At 47.5% G+C, this 16,542-nt stretch overlaps 1 protein-coding gene across 4 annotated transcripts in view; it reads right to left on the minus strand.

Annotated features, from left to right (window-relative positions):
* Window positions 1–1,060: 1,060 nt before the first annotated feature.
* The window catches only part of DZANK1 (double zinc ribbon and ankyrin repeat domains 1), a 52,559-nt gene continuing 37,077 nt past the window's right edge, over window positions 1,061–16,542 (minus strand). For 3 of the 4 annotated variants that reach the window (XM_055544082.1, XM_055544083.1, XM_055544081.1), the window contains 2 exons: window positions 14,153–14,233; window positions 13,173–13,491 (listed from right to left, as the gene is read on the minus strand). In XM_055544082.1, the coding sequence (XP_055400057.1) occupies window positions 13,360–13,491; window positions 14,153–14,233 (213 nt within the window). In that variant the 3' untranslated portion in view covers window positions 13,173–13,359. Of the gene's footprint in view, window positions 2,509–2,928; window positions 3,004–13,172; window positions 13,492–14,152; window positions 14,234–16,542 lie in introns of those variants that run through there. The other variant, XM_055544084.1, reaches the window with a different exon arrangement.

Raw genomic sequence — 16,542 nt, forward strand, 5'->3', positions numbered from 1 at the left:
GGTCCTAGCTCAGGAGCCAGGCAGGGGCGTGAGTGCTCCCCTCCTTCACCTGGTTGTCCGACCCCCACCCCGTCCACACTTGTGACGTCATCAGGGCAGGAACAGGGACAGGTGGGCGCACCTAGGAGGCTAGGGAGGCGGGGAGGCGGTAGGGCTTGGAAAGAAGCCTGGGGTCCCCTGTCCCGTGATGAGGAAGTTGTCCTAGGCCTGAGAGCACCGGGGGAAGAGCGGGTAGTAAATTTAATTTCTTCAACATGAGCCAAATCCGGACCTGTTTGTTGTATAAATGTCCACTTAAAATAGCTAAGAAAATGGCCAGGAAAAGAGCTAACAGCTAACTCTGAATACTTCGCTGACGTATGCTTTCTATGTTAATCTACACAGTAACCATCCGTTTTAGGCAACCGTGGTGGAAAAGGAAGGAAAGTGTGTTTTGGAGCTTGCTGACTGAGGACAGAGCCTCCTCCTTTAGACAACCTCTCACTGACTCACTTGGATTCATTCTGTGTACTTACTCCCAGCGTGGCCCCTCAAAGTCCTTACCTCTTTTTTTAAAAAATTTACTTATTTTAATTGGAGGCTAATTACTTTACAATAGTGTAGTGGTTTTTGCCATACATTGACACGAATCAGCCATGGGTGTACATGTGTCTGCCATCCTGAACCAACCTCCCGCCTCTCTTGATGGTCCTGCCTCTCACACCCTGGGGAGCTGAGCACAGCAGGAGCCATGGGAATGGTGGTGGGTGCTCCTGGGACAGGTGATCAAATCAATAGCTGGACCCGGCTTCACCCTCTGGGACCTTCCCTTGAGGGGAAGCCGTCGGCCGCCCGCCTTGCGGGGAGACCACTACCGCAGCCCGGGAGGTGGTGGCCGGGGGGCGGTTGGGTGGGGGTGTGAGTAGGTAGGTGTGTGTGCATGGCCACCGGCAGCGCCCCCTGCCCGGCCCCACCTCCTCCTCTCACAGGGGTTGGTCCCCAGTGAACACCCACCCTCTTCTGCCCCAAAGTGTCTCAGTACCCGCTTCTAGAGGGCCTCACCCCAACAGGCTCCACTGTGAGGGGTCCCGGCTCTCCTGAAAGATGTGAGGGGGAGGGAGACAGGTTGGGGTTCACTTGACTCCCCTGTCCCTTGCACCCTTTATGTGGCCACTGGGCCTCTGACCTGGGAGCCAGGGTCGCTGCCGTTCAAGCCCACAACCCCTCTAGGGCTCCCGTCTGACTCTGCACCCGTCCCCCTGCGAACAAGCGTCCACCCTGGGAAAGGAAGTGCAGGCGGCGATGCCAGCAGCCACCCTGACAGGGTCTATCACTTATGGTCATGAATTAATTATTCTAAGTTAACGAATATCCTATTTTCAGAGGTTAACAGAAACAATTCTGAGACTCCGTGATGGCAACGTTAGCACATTAGCACGAAGATTGAGACGATAATCTGAAAAAAAAGGAATGAATCAAAGTTTCACATTCCTGTAACTGGTTTATTTGAAGCGTACCTGTCAACCAGAGAACAAGCCATAACAATACGAATAGTGATGAGTTCAGCTTCATAGGGAAAGACTCTAATAAGCTCAATCTTTATGCACTAATTTGGAACCAATTTACTAGATATATTAAGCAAATAACATGCAGAGCAGTATGTGGTTTCCCACTATTTGTCTTAGAAGAGGGGACAGAATATAAGTGTGTTACTTTCACTTAACGTTTACGTGTACTCTACACGAACACATACACATACGACATACACTTTGCTTATATAATCCTATGCTACTTCTGGAAACACACAACTGACACGGAGGTCACTGGTGGTGTGAGGAGGGGCGTGAGTGGTCATGGCACGGGGGTGGGAGGGAGACTTCACGAGATTTTACACTTCTTTGCTTAGAACCATATGCAATTTTTGGAAAAGACCGGGAAAGACTGAAGGCAAAAGGAGAAGGGGGTGGCAGAGGAGGAGATGGTGAGATAGCATCACCGACTCAAGGGACGCGAATCTGAGTAAACTCGGGGAGAGAGTGAAGGACGGAGGAACCAGGCATGCTACAGTCCACTGGGTCACAAAGAGTTGGACACGACTTAAAGACTGAACAACAACAGTATGCAATTACTGTGTACTGAGAAATAAATTAAGATTCAAGAGCAAATTCAAAGACAAGCAGCAACACACCACTAGTGTACACTAGGTTCATCAGGATCCAGGGCGTTTGGGGAAATACTCAGGGAGTGTGGGCATGGGTGGCTTACACTGTCACATAATTTTTAAAATCTTATGAGTGGCTCTCAAGCTCGATTTCCAAACCTCAAATACGCATTTGGAAGGAAGCAAACACAGCACAGCCGGAGCTGGGTGACTTCTCTGAATGATGCCCATGGGGCTCTCAGGCTTAGCGTTCATCCAGGCCAAGCTTAGCAGCAAAGAGCGAGGTGACGGGCTCATCCCCACTTTCCAGGGCCAGGTCGTATGCTGTCTGGCCTCTCGCATTCTTCTTCTGGACGCTGGCGTTGCATCTGCGAAGAAAAATGGGGGTGAGCTGATGGATTCCAGTCCCTGAGCCTCAGGGCCTGACTCCTCCCTACTGCTGGGGCTCCGGGGCCCCTGTCCCAAACTTCCCCGAGAGGCCACCATGACCCAGCCCTCAAAGACGACTCTACCCTGAGCCCTTCTAACGGGCTCTGCGATCTCACACGTCCAATGCCAGTCCTGACAGAGGGTTCCCATAGCCTCCATACCCACAACCAGGTGGATTTAAGGGGGCAGCATTTTCATTGTGCTTTGAAAAGCCCTTAGTGCCCTGGGAGCCGTGGTGGGATGGTGGCCCCTATTCACTGGGTCAGCTGTTCGGGCACCAGGACCCCCTGAAATCCTCACAGACCAACAGGGGGATCACCGTGGCAGTTGGAGTGTCCCCCAGAGGCCAAGGAACGTACCCCAGTAAGGCAGCGATGCACTCCCTTCCTGCCCGGCCAAGCAGAGTTGCTTCATGAAGAGCTGTATTTTGGAGCCTGTTTGGGTGGGAAAAAATCCCTGGCTAAATCCTTGGTTAGAATCCTCGAGAGACTGGAGAGGGAGCAGGCACAACGGGGCCTTGGTTTCACCCATGACCTACTTAACTAACCCAGGAAAATCTCTTGACTCTCCCCTTTTTGCTCCTTTCCTTGGAAGATTAGCAGGGTAAGCTTTGATATCAGGGAGAAAGTTTTAAAGTGAGAAATCCCACAAGGATCTGGTTTGTAGTCAATTTATACTAATACACACTATGTTAGTATGTTTCCTGCAAGAGTTCATGGAATGTGTGGGACATGGTCTTACCCTTGGCTTGAATCCTGGTGACTGTCCTATGACAATAACCTTTCAGGGCTGAGGCTCCTATTCTTGTGTGGGGACAATGACCTTGGCTTCAGTGAGTGTGGCTTGTGTGATATGAAAACAAACACCAGCCTTAGAGCCCTGAGGGCAGGCCTGAGAGGTCAGACAGCATATTTTGCTATGTGCCAGACTCTCTCTCCACGTTGCCTGGTCAGCTTGGCCCAGTGAGGGAGCAGTGGCTGTCCCAGTGGAGGAAGGGGTGGTACCTGCATTCCAGAACTCACGAAAGGCTCCTGATCAGAGGTGGCAGGAGTGATGGAAGGTGGGAGTCATGGCTGGAGACAGAAATGAGATGAGCAGCTGAAGGTCTGCATTCTCCTGGCCCCTGGTCCTTCCCTCAACACGACCACCCCATCCCCTGCACGTGCAGATGTATCTGCAGCCATAAACGTATCCCAGTGGAGAAAAAGTTTGGTGGCCTCTTTTCTGAAGATGATACATGGTGAGAACCAGGTCAGCAACTCCCATGCCCAGAAGGAAGCCTTCCACTTGTCCCAGCCTGAGAGTAGCTTCACAGACTCGCAAAGCCCCCTGTCATTTGATAAGCTCCTGCTATATACACAGAATTCCCACCCACCTAGCCCATTTCCCATTCGCAAACCTGAATGGATGATAAAGGATTGTGCACATCTGAGAAAAACTGGCAGCATCAAAGAGAAAGAAACCGAGACACACAAACATAAGAAACTTTAAAATGACTGAAGGCAACATAAGACCAAAACAGAGGCTTTGAAGAAGAAGCAATCAGAACCAAAAGGCACTCTTAGAAAGTAAACTTCCAGATGTTCAAGTTGGATTTAGAAAAGGCATAGGAACCAGAGATCAAATTGCCAACACCTATTGGATCATAGAAAAAGCAAGCGAGTTCCAGAAAACAATCTACTTCTGCTCTATTGACTATGCCAAAGCCTTTGACTGTGTGGATCACAACAAACTGTGGAAAATTCTTAAAGAGATGGGAATACCAGACCACGTTACCTGCCTCCTGAGAAATCTGTATGTAGGTCAAGAAGCAACAGTTAGAACTGGACATGGAACAACAGCTGCTGCTGCTGCTGCTAAGTCACTTCAGTTGCATCTGACTCTGTGTGACCCCATAGATGGCAGCCCACCAGGCTCCCCCACCCCTGGGATTCTCCAGGCAAGAACACTGGAGTGGGTTGCCATTTCCTTCTCCAATGCATGAAAATGAAAAGTGAAAGTGAAGTCGCTCAGTCGTGTCCGACTCTTAGCGACAAAATGGACTGCAGCCCACCAGGCTCCTCCGTCCATGGGATTTTCTAGGCAAGAGTACTGCAGTGGGTTGCTATTGACTTCTCCTGGAACAACAGACTGGTTCCAAATAGGGAAAGGAGTATGTCAGGGTTGCATACTGTCACCCTGCTTATTTAACTTATATGCAATGTATATGAGAAATGCTGGGCTGGATGAAGCACAAGCTGGAATCAAGATTGCCGGGAGAAGTATCAATAACCTTAGATATGCAGATGACACCACCCCTATGGCAGAAAACCAAGAAGAACTAAAGAGCCTCCTGATGAAAGTGAAAGAGGAGAGTGAAAATGTTAAAAAGTGATAATATTAAAACTCAACATTCAGAAAACAAAGATCATGGCATCTGGTCCCATCACTTCATGGCAAATAGATGGGAAACAATGGAAACAGTGACAGATTTTATTTTCTTGGGCTCCAAAATCACTGCAGACGGTGACTGCAGCCATGAAATTAAAAGACGCTTGCTCCTTGGAAGAAAAGCTATGACCAACCTAGACAGCATATTAAAATGCAGAGACATTACTTTGCCAACATAGGTTCATCTAGTCAAAGTTATGGTTTTTCCAGTAGTCATGTATGCATGTAAGAGTTGGACCATAAAGAAAGCTGACCGCCAAAGAATTGATTCTTTTCAACTATGGTGTTGGAGAAGACTCTTGAGAGTCCCTTGGACTGCATGGAGAGCCACCCAATCAATCCTAAAGGGAGTCCTGAATATTCATTAGAAGGACTGATGCTGAAGCTGAAACCCCAATACGCTGGCCACCTGATACAAAGAACTGACTTATTAGAAGAGACTGTGATGCTGGGAAAGACTGAAGGCAGGAGAAGACAGGGATGCCAGAGGATGAGATGATTGGATGGCATCACTGACTGGATGCACATGAGTTTGAGCAAGTTCCGTGAGTTGGTGATGGACTGGGAAGCCTGGCATGCTGCAATCCATGGGGTCACAAAGAATTGGACACAACTGAGCAACTGAACTGAACTGAATTGAGAAAGTAAAAAAGCTGACTGTTGAAATAAAGAGTAGTTAGCAAGAGAGCCAAGGAAACCTCTTTAAACAGAGAGAAAAAGGGAGATGAAAAATATGGGGAAATAAATTTTAAAAGACAGATAGAGGGGGTCAATTCAAGAGGCCCACCATTAACTCATAAGAATTTTAGAAAGAGAGATTAGAAAAAATAGAAGAAACTTCCCCTGAAAAGACACATGACTTTTCAGACTGAAAGGGCCACCTGGATGAATGAACAACAGTACATCAAAAAAATACCCATGTGAAATCTCAGAACATCAGTGGTAAATGCTTCCAGGAGGAACAAACAGGTCACAATAAGGAAGAATTCGCTGTAGCATTTGCATGGGCTATGCTGGATGCTAGAAATCATCAGAACAAGGCTTACTAAGACTTGAGGAAAAATCATTTTGAATACAGAAATTAATATCAAGATATTAATCAAGAGTGAAGACAAAAGAAAGTCATTCTTGACATTCAAGGACTCAAAAGTTTTTTCTACATACCCTTTCTGAAGAGGTTACCTAAGCCCACACTCCAGCCTGACAAGGGTCAAAACCAAGAAATAAGAAAGAGTAAAGAGTAACTATAGGTGGATTCCAGTGAAAAGAAATGCTATGATGACCACTGTGCCACAGGGCCAGAGAGCTGCCAGGCAAAATCTGACTAATAAGTATACTCTAAGAAGAAAGCCTCTAAGAGGAAAAGCACTGAAAATGTAAGGAACTAGGTAAGATTACAGATGTGGTCAATGTGTGTTCTCTTTCAAATCAGAAAAAAATAAAGGCAATCAGAAAGTCCAGGGGAATCAAAGATACACAAAACATGAACAACTTAGTCATGGATTGTGGAAAAAAAAAAAAAAAGAAATGTGGCTTGATTTTAAATAATTTATGGTGTGTAAGGAGAATCCATTTGACATTTCTGGTAAGAAAATTTTATTTCACTGGCGTAAGTGTTGTTTTCTTGAACCAACAAACAATAAAATGTAATCAGAATATAGCAATGAATGATATTTATGTAGCTATTATAATGCAATTACTCTTCATACTTTTCAACCACTGGAATCAACCTATGGATGAAGAATGAACATCTTAGTTATGTTAACACAAGTAAACATAACTGTGATTCATGCTGTGTAATTATTGACTAACAGAAGTTGTGGGAAGGAAGGGGAAGGAATGACAGAGGTGAAGATATAAAGCACTAATACATACTTGGCAGAAAGTGAAGAGGAGGCTTTCATCAAAAGCCTCTTGATGAAAGTGAAAGAGGAGAGTGAAAAAGTTGGCTTAAAGCTCAACATTCAGAAAACGAAGATCATGGCATCTGGTCCCATCACTTCATGGGAAACAGATGGGGAAACAGTGTCAGACTTTATTTTTGGGGGCTCCAAAATCACTGCAGATGGTGACTGCAGCCATGAAATTAAAAGACGCTTACTCCTTGGAAGGACAGTTATGACCAACCTAGATAGCATATTGAAAAGCAGAGACATTACTTTGGTAACAAAGGTCCGTCTAGTCAAGGCTATGGTTTTTCCAGTGGTCATGTATGGATGTGAGAGTTGGACTGTGAAGAAAGCCAAGCGCCAGAGAATTGATGCTTTTGAACCAGTCCATTCTAAAGGAAATCAGTCCTGGGTGTTCTTTGGAAGGAATGATGCTAAAGCTGAAACTCCAGTACTTTGGCCACCTCATGCGAAGAGCTGACTCATTGGAAAAGACCCTGATGCTGGGAGGGATTGGGGGCAGGAGGAGAAGGGGACGACAGAGGATGAGATGGCTGGATGGCATCACCGACTCGATGGACATGAGTTTGAGTGAACTCCGGGAGTTGGTGATGGACAGGGAGGCCTGGCATGCTGCAATTCATGGGGTTGCAAAGAGTCGGACACGACTGAGCGACTGAACTGAACGTACTTGTACACACTTCTCAGTACACACGGGTCAGTCAAGCGATATCACTGAAATATGATAATCAATGTAGAGGAGTTGAGGACTATCACTGTTATTTTCACAGTAATTAGTAAAGAACCAAAAACAGTAACAGAATGATCAAAACGTGATGGTGGGGTCAGCAAGTGTAATCACCATTTATCACAGCAGGAGTCAACAGACGCTATCTGAGCATGCTAGATCAGAAGGACCTGTTTAAGTATACTGTTTAGTGACAGAGATATAGCTGACTCCCAGGAGAACTTTAAAATATTTACATTAGTTGTCCTTGAAGACAGAACTGCGGATGAAGAGTGCAGGTAGTGGAGGCCTGCCAAGCTCTTTCACGGGATGTGGTTTTCTTCAGTCAGGTCCACATCTTATTCTGATACAATTGAAAAGTTACTTGGTGTGTATGAATTGTTTTCAGCAATCATACACAGTTTAAGAAATCTTTCTGCCAGCCCAGTCATAAATAAGACAATGTCACTAGGACGGGTCCAGAAATGATGAAACTGGTAAACAAACCTCCCACGCCGCTCTGTACCTAAGCAAGCCTGTCCCAGACTAACTCTGGGAGCCTCTGCTCTGGTCCTGGGGGGGGCCTCTCCTGACCACACCACACTCAACTCTCTTACCTGGCTTTATTTTCCTTGCAGCACTTGGCATTCTCTGCAATGACTCATTCATCTGCTTACTTGTTTATTGTCTCTCTCCTCCACTACACTCTGAGCTCCATGAGGCGGGGTCTGTCTCCATCACTGCTGTATGTCCACTGCCTAGAATGCTGACCAGCACACAGTAGGTGCTCAGAAACCACTAGTGAAATGAATACACCAATGAAGAGAATGAACAGACAGACAAACTTGGGGAAGGAGTGTTGCCTCCTAGACCCACATGACTTGCAAGAATTGCAGGTAAACATGTCTATGAATCTCTGCCTCCAACGGTGGGTATGGGGAAGCCCCTGCCTGATTCTGGCTCCAGAGTTGGAACTGTCCAGGTGATGACTTTCCATTTTCCAGAAAGTGAGAAACTTAGCACTTTCAACTGGTTTTTGCTGCAGCAGAACTCTCAGCACCAAGCCACCCCAGTGGTTTCAGGTCTCATCTAATTTTAGATCTTAGCATTCATGTATGTTCCATTCAGCCAGCTTACCTGGCCAAGGACCCTGCTGCTACTGCTGCTAGGTCGCGTCAGTCGTGTCCGACTCTGTGCGACCCCGTAGATGGCAGCCCACCAGGCTCCCCCGTTCCTGGGAGTCTCCAGGCAAGAACACTGGAGTGGGTTGCCATTTCCTTCTCCAATGCATGAACGTGAAAAGTGAAAGTGAAGTCGCTTAGTCGTGTCTGACTCTTAGCGACCCCATGGTCTGCAGCCTACCAGGCTCCTCCGTCCATGGGATTTCCCAGGCAAGAGTACTGGAGTGGGGTGCCACTGCCTTCTCTGGCCAAGGACCCTGGTCCCAGGTAAATCGGTGGTGTGATTGGCTAGTTCCTCCTCATCTTTCTCCAGAGGCAGGAAGTGAGAATGGCTGTGTGCCTTACACCTGAATTCCCATGGCTTTCCAAAGATCTGCCTTTGGGTTGAGGCATACAGTAGCTCCTGGCAACTAAGATTTGGGGATCAGCCTTCATATTGCTGTTGGTGGTGGTGGTGATATTATTATTTGTTTGAGCAGATCAACATCACTCACCTGTGAGGCATGGGAAAAATCCCATGTCGAACAGCACTGTGAGGCCATCTCCTTACTGAGGGCCACGCTGGGCCGTCTCTTAACATCTCGGTGTTTGTAAGAACAGGCTTTGATCTCTGCTACTCAGATGGTGGCACCTGGACCACTGGCCTCTCCTGAGAGCTTGTTAGACATGCAGGATCTCATCCCTGGCTACACCCAGATCTACAGAATGTGCATTTTAACAAGGTCCTTGGGTGATTCATACACATGTTACAGTATAAAAAGCACTTATGAAGTTCATCTTCTTAGAGCTTGGGGCATTAAAAAAATACACATGCCCTTTCCTTAATGTGAAAATGTGGAGCTGGGAGGGCTTGGCGACATCTCTTAACAGCAACAGAAGAATTCAGAACTTAAACCCAGTCCTAATACCTTTCTGGGCTATTCTCCCTGGCCCTTCTCATCCCCTTCTTATGCACTGACCATCATTGAGCAGTTGACACTTTCCACTCAAATCCTGACAACCCACCTTTTCATTACCACAGCATCGTGACTGCTACCGCTAGAGTCCAATCATTAGGCTCCTCACGGGCACCTCAAAACACTCATTTCATCTTCCACTAACTCTATGACTTGAGCACAATCACCCCCATTTGACAGATGAGAAGAATACGCTCATTTTCTCCACATTTTGCTCTCTCCTGCCTCCAAACTGTTCTGTCACCCCAACCGTTAGCAAAATTCCCAGGGGTCACCTTCAAAGTGTACGTTTCTCATGAGGTCTTTCAGGTCACATCTCTTGGGCTCTAAGACACTTGAATTCTTTGTCTACTCTGCACACGTGTGGGTGGCTCCTGGTGCCCTTAAAGGTGCCAGGGCCACCAGGTCACATGTGACACAGTGCTTGTTCCTCTCTTGGGGAGCTGAGACCACCCAGGTACAAACTCAGGGTGAGGAGTGTACAGCATGCTGGGAGCCTGACCACGGAGGTCTCGGTCACACCAGCCTCCTCGTCCTTCATCCTTCCCACCTCCCTGGTGGTAGAAGGTTTACCTGTCACTTTACACCCTTGGGTTCTGGGGGGCTTCATCACACATTTCCCATTTGAACTTATTTAGTTACAGGATGAGAGCATCTCCCAAGTAGACTCCTGACCTCCTGCCTTCAGAGTTCTCCCCAGACTGAGAGCAGAGGGTGTTCAGTTTATTGAATGAAGGTGGTGTGGGGGTGAGGGGGGCCGGGTTGCTGATGGCTACATCTTCCAGATTAGTAATTGATACTTCCTGCGTAACCACAGTCCATTTGGGAAAATGATAAATCTTCATTGTATACTCTGCTCCTCAGACTAACTGACTCCAACACAGCAAGGGCATGAGATGGAACACACCCTCATGTCAGAACATCAAGCTGTGAGTTTGTTCCTCTGAGTAGCTAGTCATCGTCATATCAGACCTTCCAGAACACGGTTTTGCACAGCAAGTACACCACGGTACTCTGTAAATTTGTATCATAAAGACACTTTTCTACCAATGTACAGCAATGCAAACTGTTTACCCCAATCTAGGTATCTCGGTGAATCAAGGTACACTCTCTGTGCGTAAATCCTGAATTATCTAACAATACATCTCCACAGTGAACCTCTAAGTGCACTGATAGCTGCATTTGCCTCACCTGCCTCCTGGGGCAGAGCTCAGAGGCGTGAAGTCTGAAACTGTTCACAGTTTGAAACTGTGAAGAAGCCCAGCTGCCGCCCAAAAGCAAACCGCGTCTCCACGTCCCTCTCCTCGTGAGGCCTTCCAGTTGTGCTTTTAAAGTTTGCTGGTAAGAGGTATCAGCTTTGGTGGAGGATGTGTTTTACTCCTTGGCCATCCACTTTCTCTCCAGGAAATGGTGAAGGACAGGGAAGCCTGGTGTGCTGCAGTCCATGGGGCTGCAAAAAGTTGGACACGACTGAGTGACTAAGCGACTGAACAAGATCCCCATTCTGCTGAGTATGAGTTTATTCTGCTAAGAAAGACACAAACCGGGGAGCCAGAAATCCTAGGGAGGGGCTTTCTACTGCCTGCCAGGGTGCTTAACAGAGGTTACTTCTGTAGAGACCACCCTGGATGACCTCTCTCCATCAGCTTCACCAGCTTGGGGTGGGAAAGAGCATGTGAGTCCTTGTTTGCAAAGGGCCTCTTCTCTAAGAAAGTCAGATCTCCGAGGGGCTTGTGCCTAAAGATCTCAGCGGAGCCTTGAGCTCATGTCCTGGATCCAGCTGAGAGACGGAAGCCAGGAGGACTCAGGCCCAAACATTTCAAACTAGCAAATACTAACCAGTCTTAGCAGAATTGGCTCTCGGTGGAAAAATCTGCTTTCTGAACCCCATCCTACATGACCCATAAACTGTTAACAGTAACCAAGACAACACAGGGGGATGTGAAAAAGCGCTGTTACACACACTCAGCCAGACCATACAGCCACGAGCTAGACTTAGTAGAAACGCAAGGAGATCACCCATGGGTAAGATGTCAGTTTACAGAATGACAATAAAGCAAGAATGGGAACTGAGGACACCAAAGAGAAACAGGTCATCTGTTCCATGTCCAGACTAGTTTTATCCTCTTAGCTGGACTCTTCATAAAGTCAGGATTCATCACACTTAAGCATCGATTCAAAACATGCTTGAGAGATTTTTGTAAGTCTCTCAAACCGCAAACATTATTCTTAGATGCAATTTAAAAATCCTTGTCTTGGACTACTGTGGTGGAGCAGTGGATAAGAATCTGCCTGCCAATGTAGGGGACACAGGCTGGATTCCTGGTCCGGGAAGATCCCACGTGCCGCGGGGCAACTAAGCCATGTGCCACAACTACTGAGCTCCCATGCCTAGAGCCTGTGCTCCCCAACAAGAGAGGCCGCCACGTGAGGAGCCCACGCACCGCCACAAAGAGTAACGCCCACTCACCAGAACTACAGAAAGCCTGCACAGCAACAAAGACTCACTGCAACCCCCCAAAAAAGTCCTTGTCAGAATTATACAAATATAAAGTACACCTTAACACAAACCAAGGTGGCATTATTTCTATTAATAATGATAATGTAAGTGTAGGTAAATGACACAAGATTATGATGCATGAGAGCAGTAAGAAAACCTGAGAAAGTAAATTCCAGGCATCAAATGCATTCACCCACATCCCAGACATTCTGCTATAAAGTGAAACTAAAAAGGGGTCCTGTCTACTGACATGGGGTCCTACTGGGCAGAAACCTTTGAAAACACGCATAGAAAAATTGAGGGATTTTGAATAAAAATGCTAGATGACATTTTGAAACAGAGGAAGGCAGAAGTGAAGCTATTGAATTTTCATCCCCTGTGCTCCTTGCCATCCTCAGAGGCACAGCTCATAGAGGGACACCACCTGGTCTCAGCAATAGTGAGGGAGGCTGAGTGGCTGACCTGTGATCAGGGCAGTGGGATATGAGCTGTTAACAGCAAGGCCCTGGACTCAAAACACCATCCACCCCAGTTTCCAAAGTGATTCGCAAGTCAACAACAGAGTCACCAAGCCAGGTGGCTCGAGAGGCAGGTAAGTAACCATCCCATGTCTCTGAGTGTCTCTTTGTCCTGCTTCTTGGCTGGGGACACCGAGGCACCAGGAGATATGGTGGTCAACTCAGCTTCCTCCCAGTGCTGTTAGTATCTGGAGATGCCAGGACAAGGTTTTCTTTCTGCAGTAACTTCACGGGTACATTTCCATGGGGAACACTCTTACCATTTCAGATCATGACGAAAACAGGGCTTAGCACCCAAGGACTAAGGATTTGTGGCCCCACAGATATAAATAAATTCATGAGCTAACAAACTGGATCATCATTTATAAAAGCCATGAAAAGATGATCCAATGATCTGTTTAAAAACCTTTGTTTTACCCAGATTGGGAAAACAGACAACAGTCAAGTCTCTCATTCAGGCCAGAATGGGTTGAAATGGTCCTTAGGTGATTCAGGTTGAATGGGGTGGGCGTGTAGACTGACAGTGGAGCCCCACCAGGCCCCAGCTGGCTGCGACCTCACCCAGCGCTCTCCCCTCTTCGCGGCTCACTTACGGGCCCCACTGCTGGTCCACGTCCGCTCCTCTCTGCACGAGAACCGGGATGGCTTCGTGGTGTTGGTTCATGGCCGCCAGGCTCAGGACAGGCCGGTCTTGGTTGTCACTGCAGTTGGGGTCGGCTCCCTGCCGCGTGGGGAAAGGGACAAACTCGCACAAGAGCCTGTGTTTGTGGCACCCGCTTGCCCTCCTAGTAGCAAGTCCCTGGCAGAAGTAAACTGCTTAATTCAGGAGAGAGGAGAAGCAGGCAGCCCAGGACCAGCTCTGAAGACAGCTGTCGCGTCACACAGGTGATGGACTTGAGTTCCTGTCCCCCACCACCCCCACCCAGCAGGAGGCCCCCAGAGGGACCACTCTGCTTCTTCAGCAGACAGGAAGCTTGCACAGGGTCACAGACCATGGGTTCTGTCCCCCGGCCTGCAAGTTATTTGGGTTCCTGGGCACTTTTCTGCCTATTTTTTTTGCTATAAAAATTAGCAACAGGAAACAGTGTGAAGTGTGTGTGTGTTTTTTTTAATGTGGATCAATTTTTTAAAGACTTTGTTGAATTCTTTACAACATTGCTTCTGTTTTACATTTTGGATTTTGGGTCACAGGCATGTGGGATCTTAGCTCCCCCACCAGGGATGGAACCTATACTGGAACCCAAAGTCTTAACCACTGGACCACCGGGGAAGTCCCTACTGTGCAGGTTTTGACTAGCCGCTGGGCCCACTGCCTGGACAGTTTCTGATTAATCGGCTCTGTGAGTGTGCCCGAGATGGGGTGGAAGGCCGGCTGTCCTCACCTCATCTAGCAGCTGCTCCATCACAGATGCTCTTCCCTCCCCTGCGGGTCCGACCTCCTTCAGCAGAAGCCTGTCTTCAGGCTGCAGGAGCACAGAAGCTGGTTATTTGTGCGGCCGCAGAGTATTTTTACTGGCAAGTCCCACTGGCCCAGCTCAACCCTCAGGTCAAATGTTTCCTCTCTGGGTTACATTCTGGGCCCCAAAGATAGGTAAGCGTGAGCATATGTGTGTGCGTACGTGTGTGTGATGCATATGTGTAGGTGTCAGGAGCCGCGTTAGGCATTACTGACAAAATGGAGGCACGGCCCCCAACCCCCTCTCCTCATTCCGCAGGCACAGACCTGGGAGTTAAGGAGTTAGGCCTTGTAATTCTGACTTGTCTTTTCCTCTCCTCGGCTGAGTTGACTGAAAAGGAATATTAAGGTGCTTATTGTTCTTGAGAGGAACATGAGAAGGCACAAAAACTTCTGCAGCTGTGCTCAGAAAATAATTCATAAAGTTAATCATTGACATTTGTTCAAGGACTTTTACAAAGGAGTGTTCTAGGATGAGCATATAGGCCGTAGCTTGAGGCCATGTGAGGGATTGCTATCTGAAGCCTGTTTGTGAGGAGAATGTTTATGGAAAAGGAGTTTACTGAATTTAGGGCTTAGAAATAATTAAAACAATTAGAAGTTAAAGATTTAAGGAATGTTGTAAAGTTAGCATATTTTACTATAGCTTAGAGAAGTTAGGAATTTTTAGACACACTATAGCTAGAATGGAGAAGGCAATGGCAACCCATTCCAGTACTCTTGCCTGGAAAATCCCATGGACAGAGGAGTCTGATAGGCTGCAGTCCATGGGGTCACTAGGAGTTGGATACGGCTGAGCGACTTCACTTTCACTTTTCACTTTCATGCATTGGAGAAGGAAATGGCAACCCACTCCAGTATTCTTGCCTGGAGAATGCCAGGGACGGCGGAGCCTGATGGGCTGCCGTCTATGGGGTCGCACAGAGTCGGACATGAATGAAGCGACTTAGCGGCAGCAGCAGCATAGCTAGAAGCCTTTTTAAGACATAGTGAGCTCAGGATGTTACGGGCAAACAGGATTTAGGAAGATAAGTAGTAAACAGGGATGTAGCATGAGTTACGATGTAATCACAACTATACAACACATTAGAGGAGGTAGATAATAGATGATACGGCTGATTCCCGAGAGAATCACTGAAGCAGGAACTCTGTTTGAAGAGCAACAACGATTTATGGAGAAAATAAATCTGGGTCAGTGGGAACGGAAAATATCAAACCTCTGACCTAATGCTTTTGTAAAAGTATAAAAGAGAATCTTAAACTTGAAATAAACAGGCAGTCCAAGAAAACTGAGAGGCTGACTCATTCGCTGACACCATTCACCTCTTCAAGTTGAATCCCTGGCTGCTGGAGCTGGACTCCGGCATGTAGGGGTGTGTATGTGTGTGCGTGCATATGCAGGCGTGTGTGTGTGTGGTGTGTATGTGGTGTGTAGGAGGAATGCATGTGTGGTATGTAGGATCCTCAATGGCCAGCAGCACAAGTAAACACATCTAAAGTAAGCCTAGCCAGTCTCTGATGTCTTGACACTGACACTCGTTTGTGCTACTAAGAACAGGGATGCAATGAGAAACCTCACAAAAAAACTCGAGAAACCCCACACTAGTTTTATTATCAGTGTTTCTAGGAAAAGCAACCAGGTGAACCCTGAAGTTGACTCTGCATACTTTATGTAGTGTCCGTTGCTCAGGTGGGTCTGGCTGTAGCCCGCCAGGCTCCTCTGTCCATGGGATTCCCCAGGTAAGAATACTGGAGTGTGTTGCCATTTCCTTCTCCAGGGGATCGTCCAGGGATCGAACCCGGGTCTCCTACATTGCAGGCAGATTCTTTACTGTGTGAACTTATGCTTTATAAGGTGTTTGAAATCAGCCTGAATGTGAGCACCCGCCTGCGGAGAACTCCTGCTGCAGGCTGGGTGCTGGAGTGTGAGCCGGAGAGGTCCGGGGCTTGATGTGACTGAGGATGGAGGAAGAACCGACACTGTCCGTATCCACCTGCATCTCAGGTGGGGACCCTGGCTCTGGGCTCGTGGCTAAGCACCTCTGTTCCCCTTGCCACAGCCAAAGACGTCCAGCCAAAGGGCAGGATGGTGGGTGAGCAAGGGCACCCATGTCTCTTTCTCTCTCCAAAGCTCCCCTTAAAACTATTCAGGGCCCATAAAAACTATTCAGGGCCCATATTTGTGAAAAACTATACTCAAACAGCTGTGGGAAACCTGGAAAAGGTACTGTCCGTGGATCAGAAATGGTGAGGAATTCCAGAGGGAGAAAATAGATGGAATCAGACGCATCAGGAATCGAAGCCAGGAAGAAAAGC

The sequence above is a fragment of the Bubalus kerabau genome, chromosome 13, assembly GCF_029407905.1.
Source record: "Bubalus kerabau isolate K-KA32 ecotype Philippines breed swamp buffalo chromosome 13, PCC_UOA_SB_1v2, whole genome shotgun sequence".
Classification (NCBI taxonomy): Eukaryota; Metazoa; Chordata; class Mammalia; order Artiodactyla; family Bovidae; genus Bubalus; species Bubalus kerabau.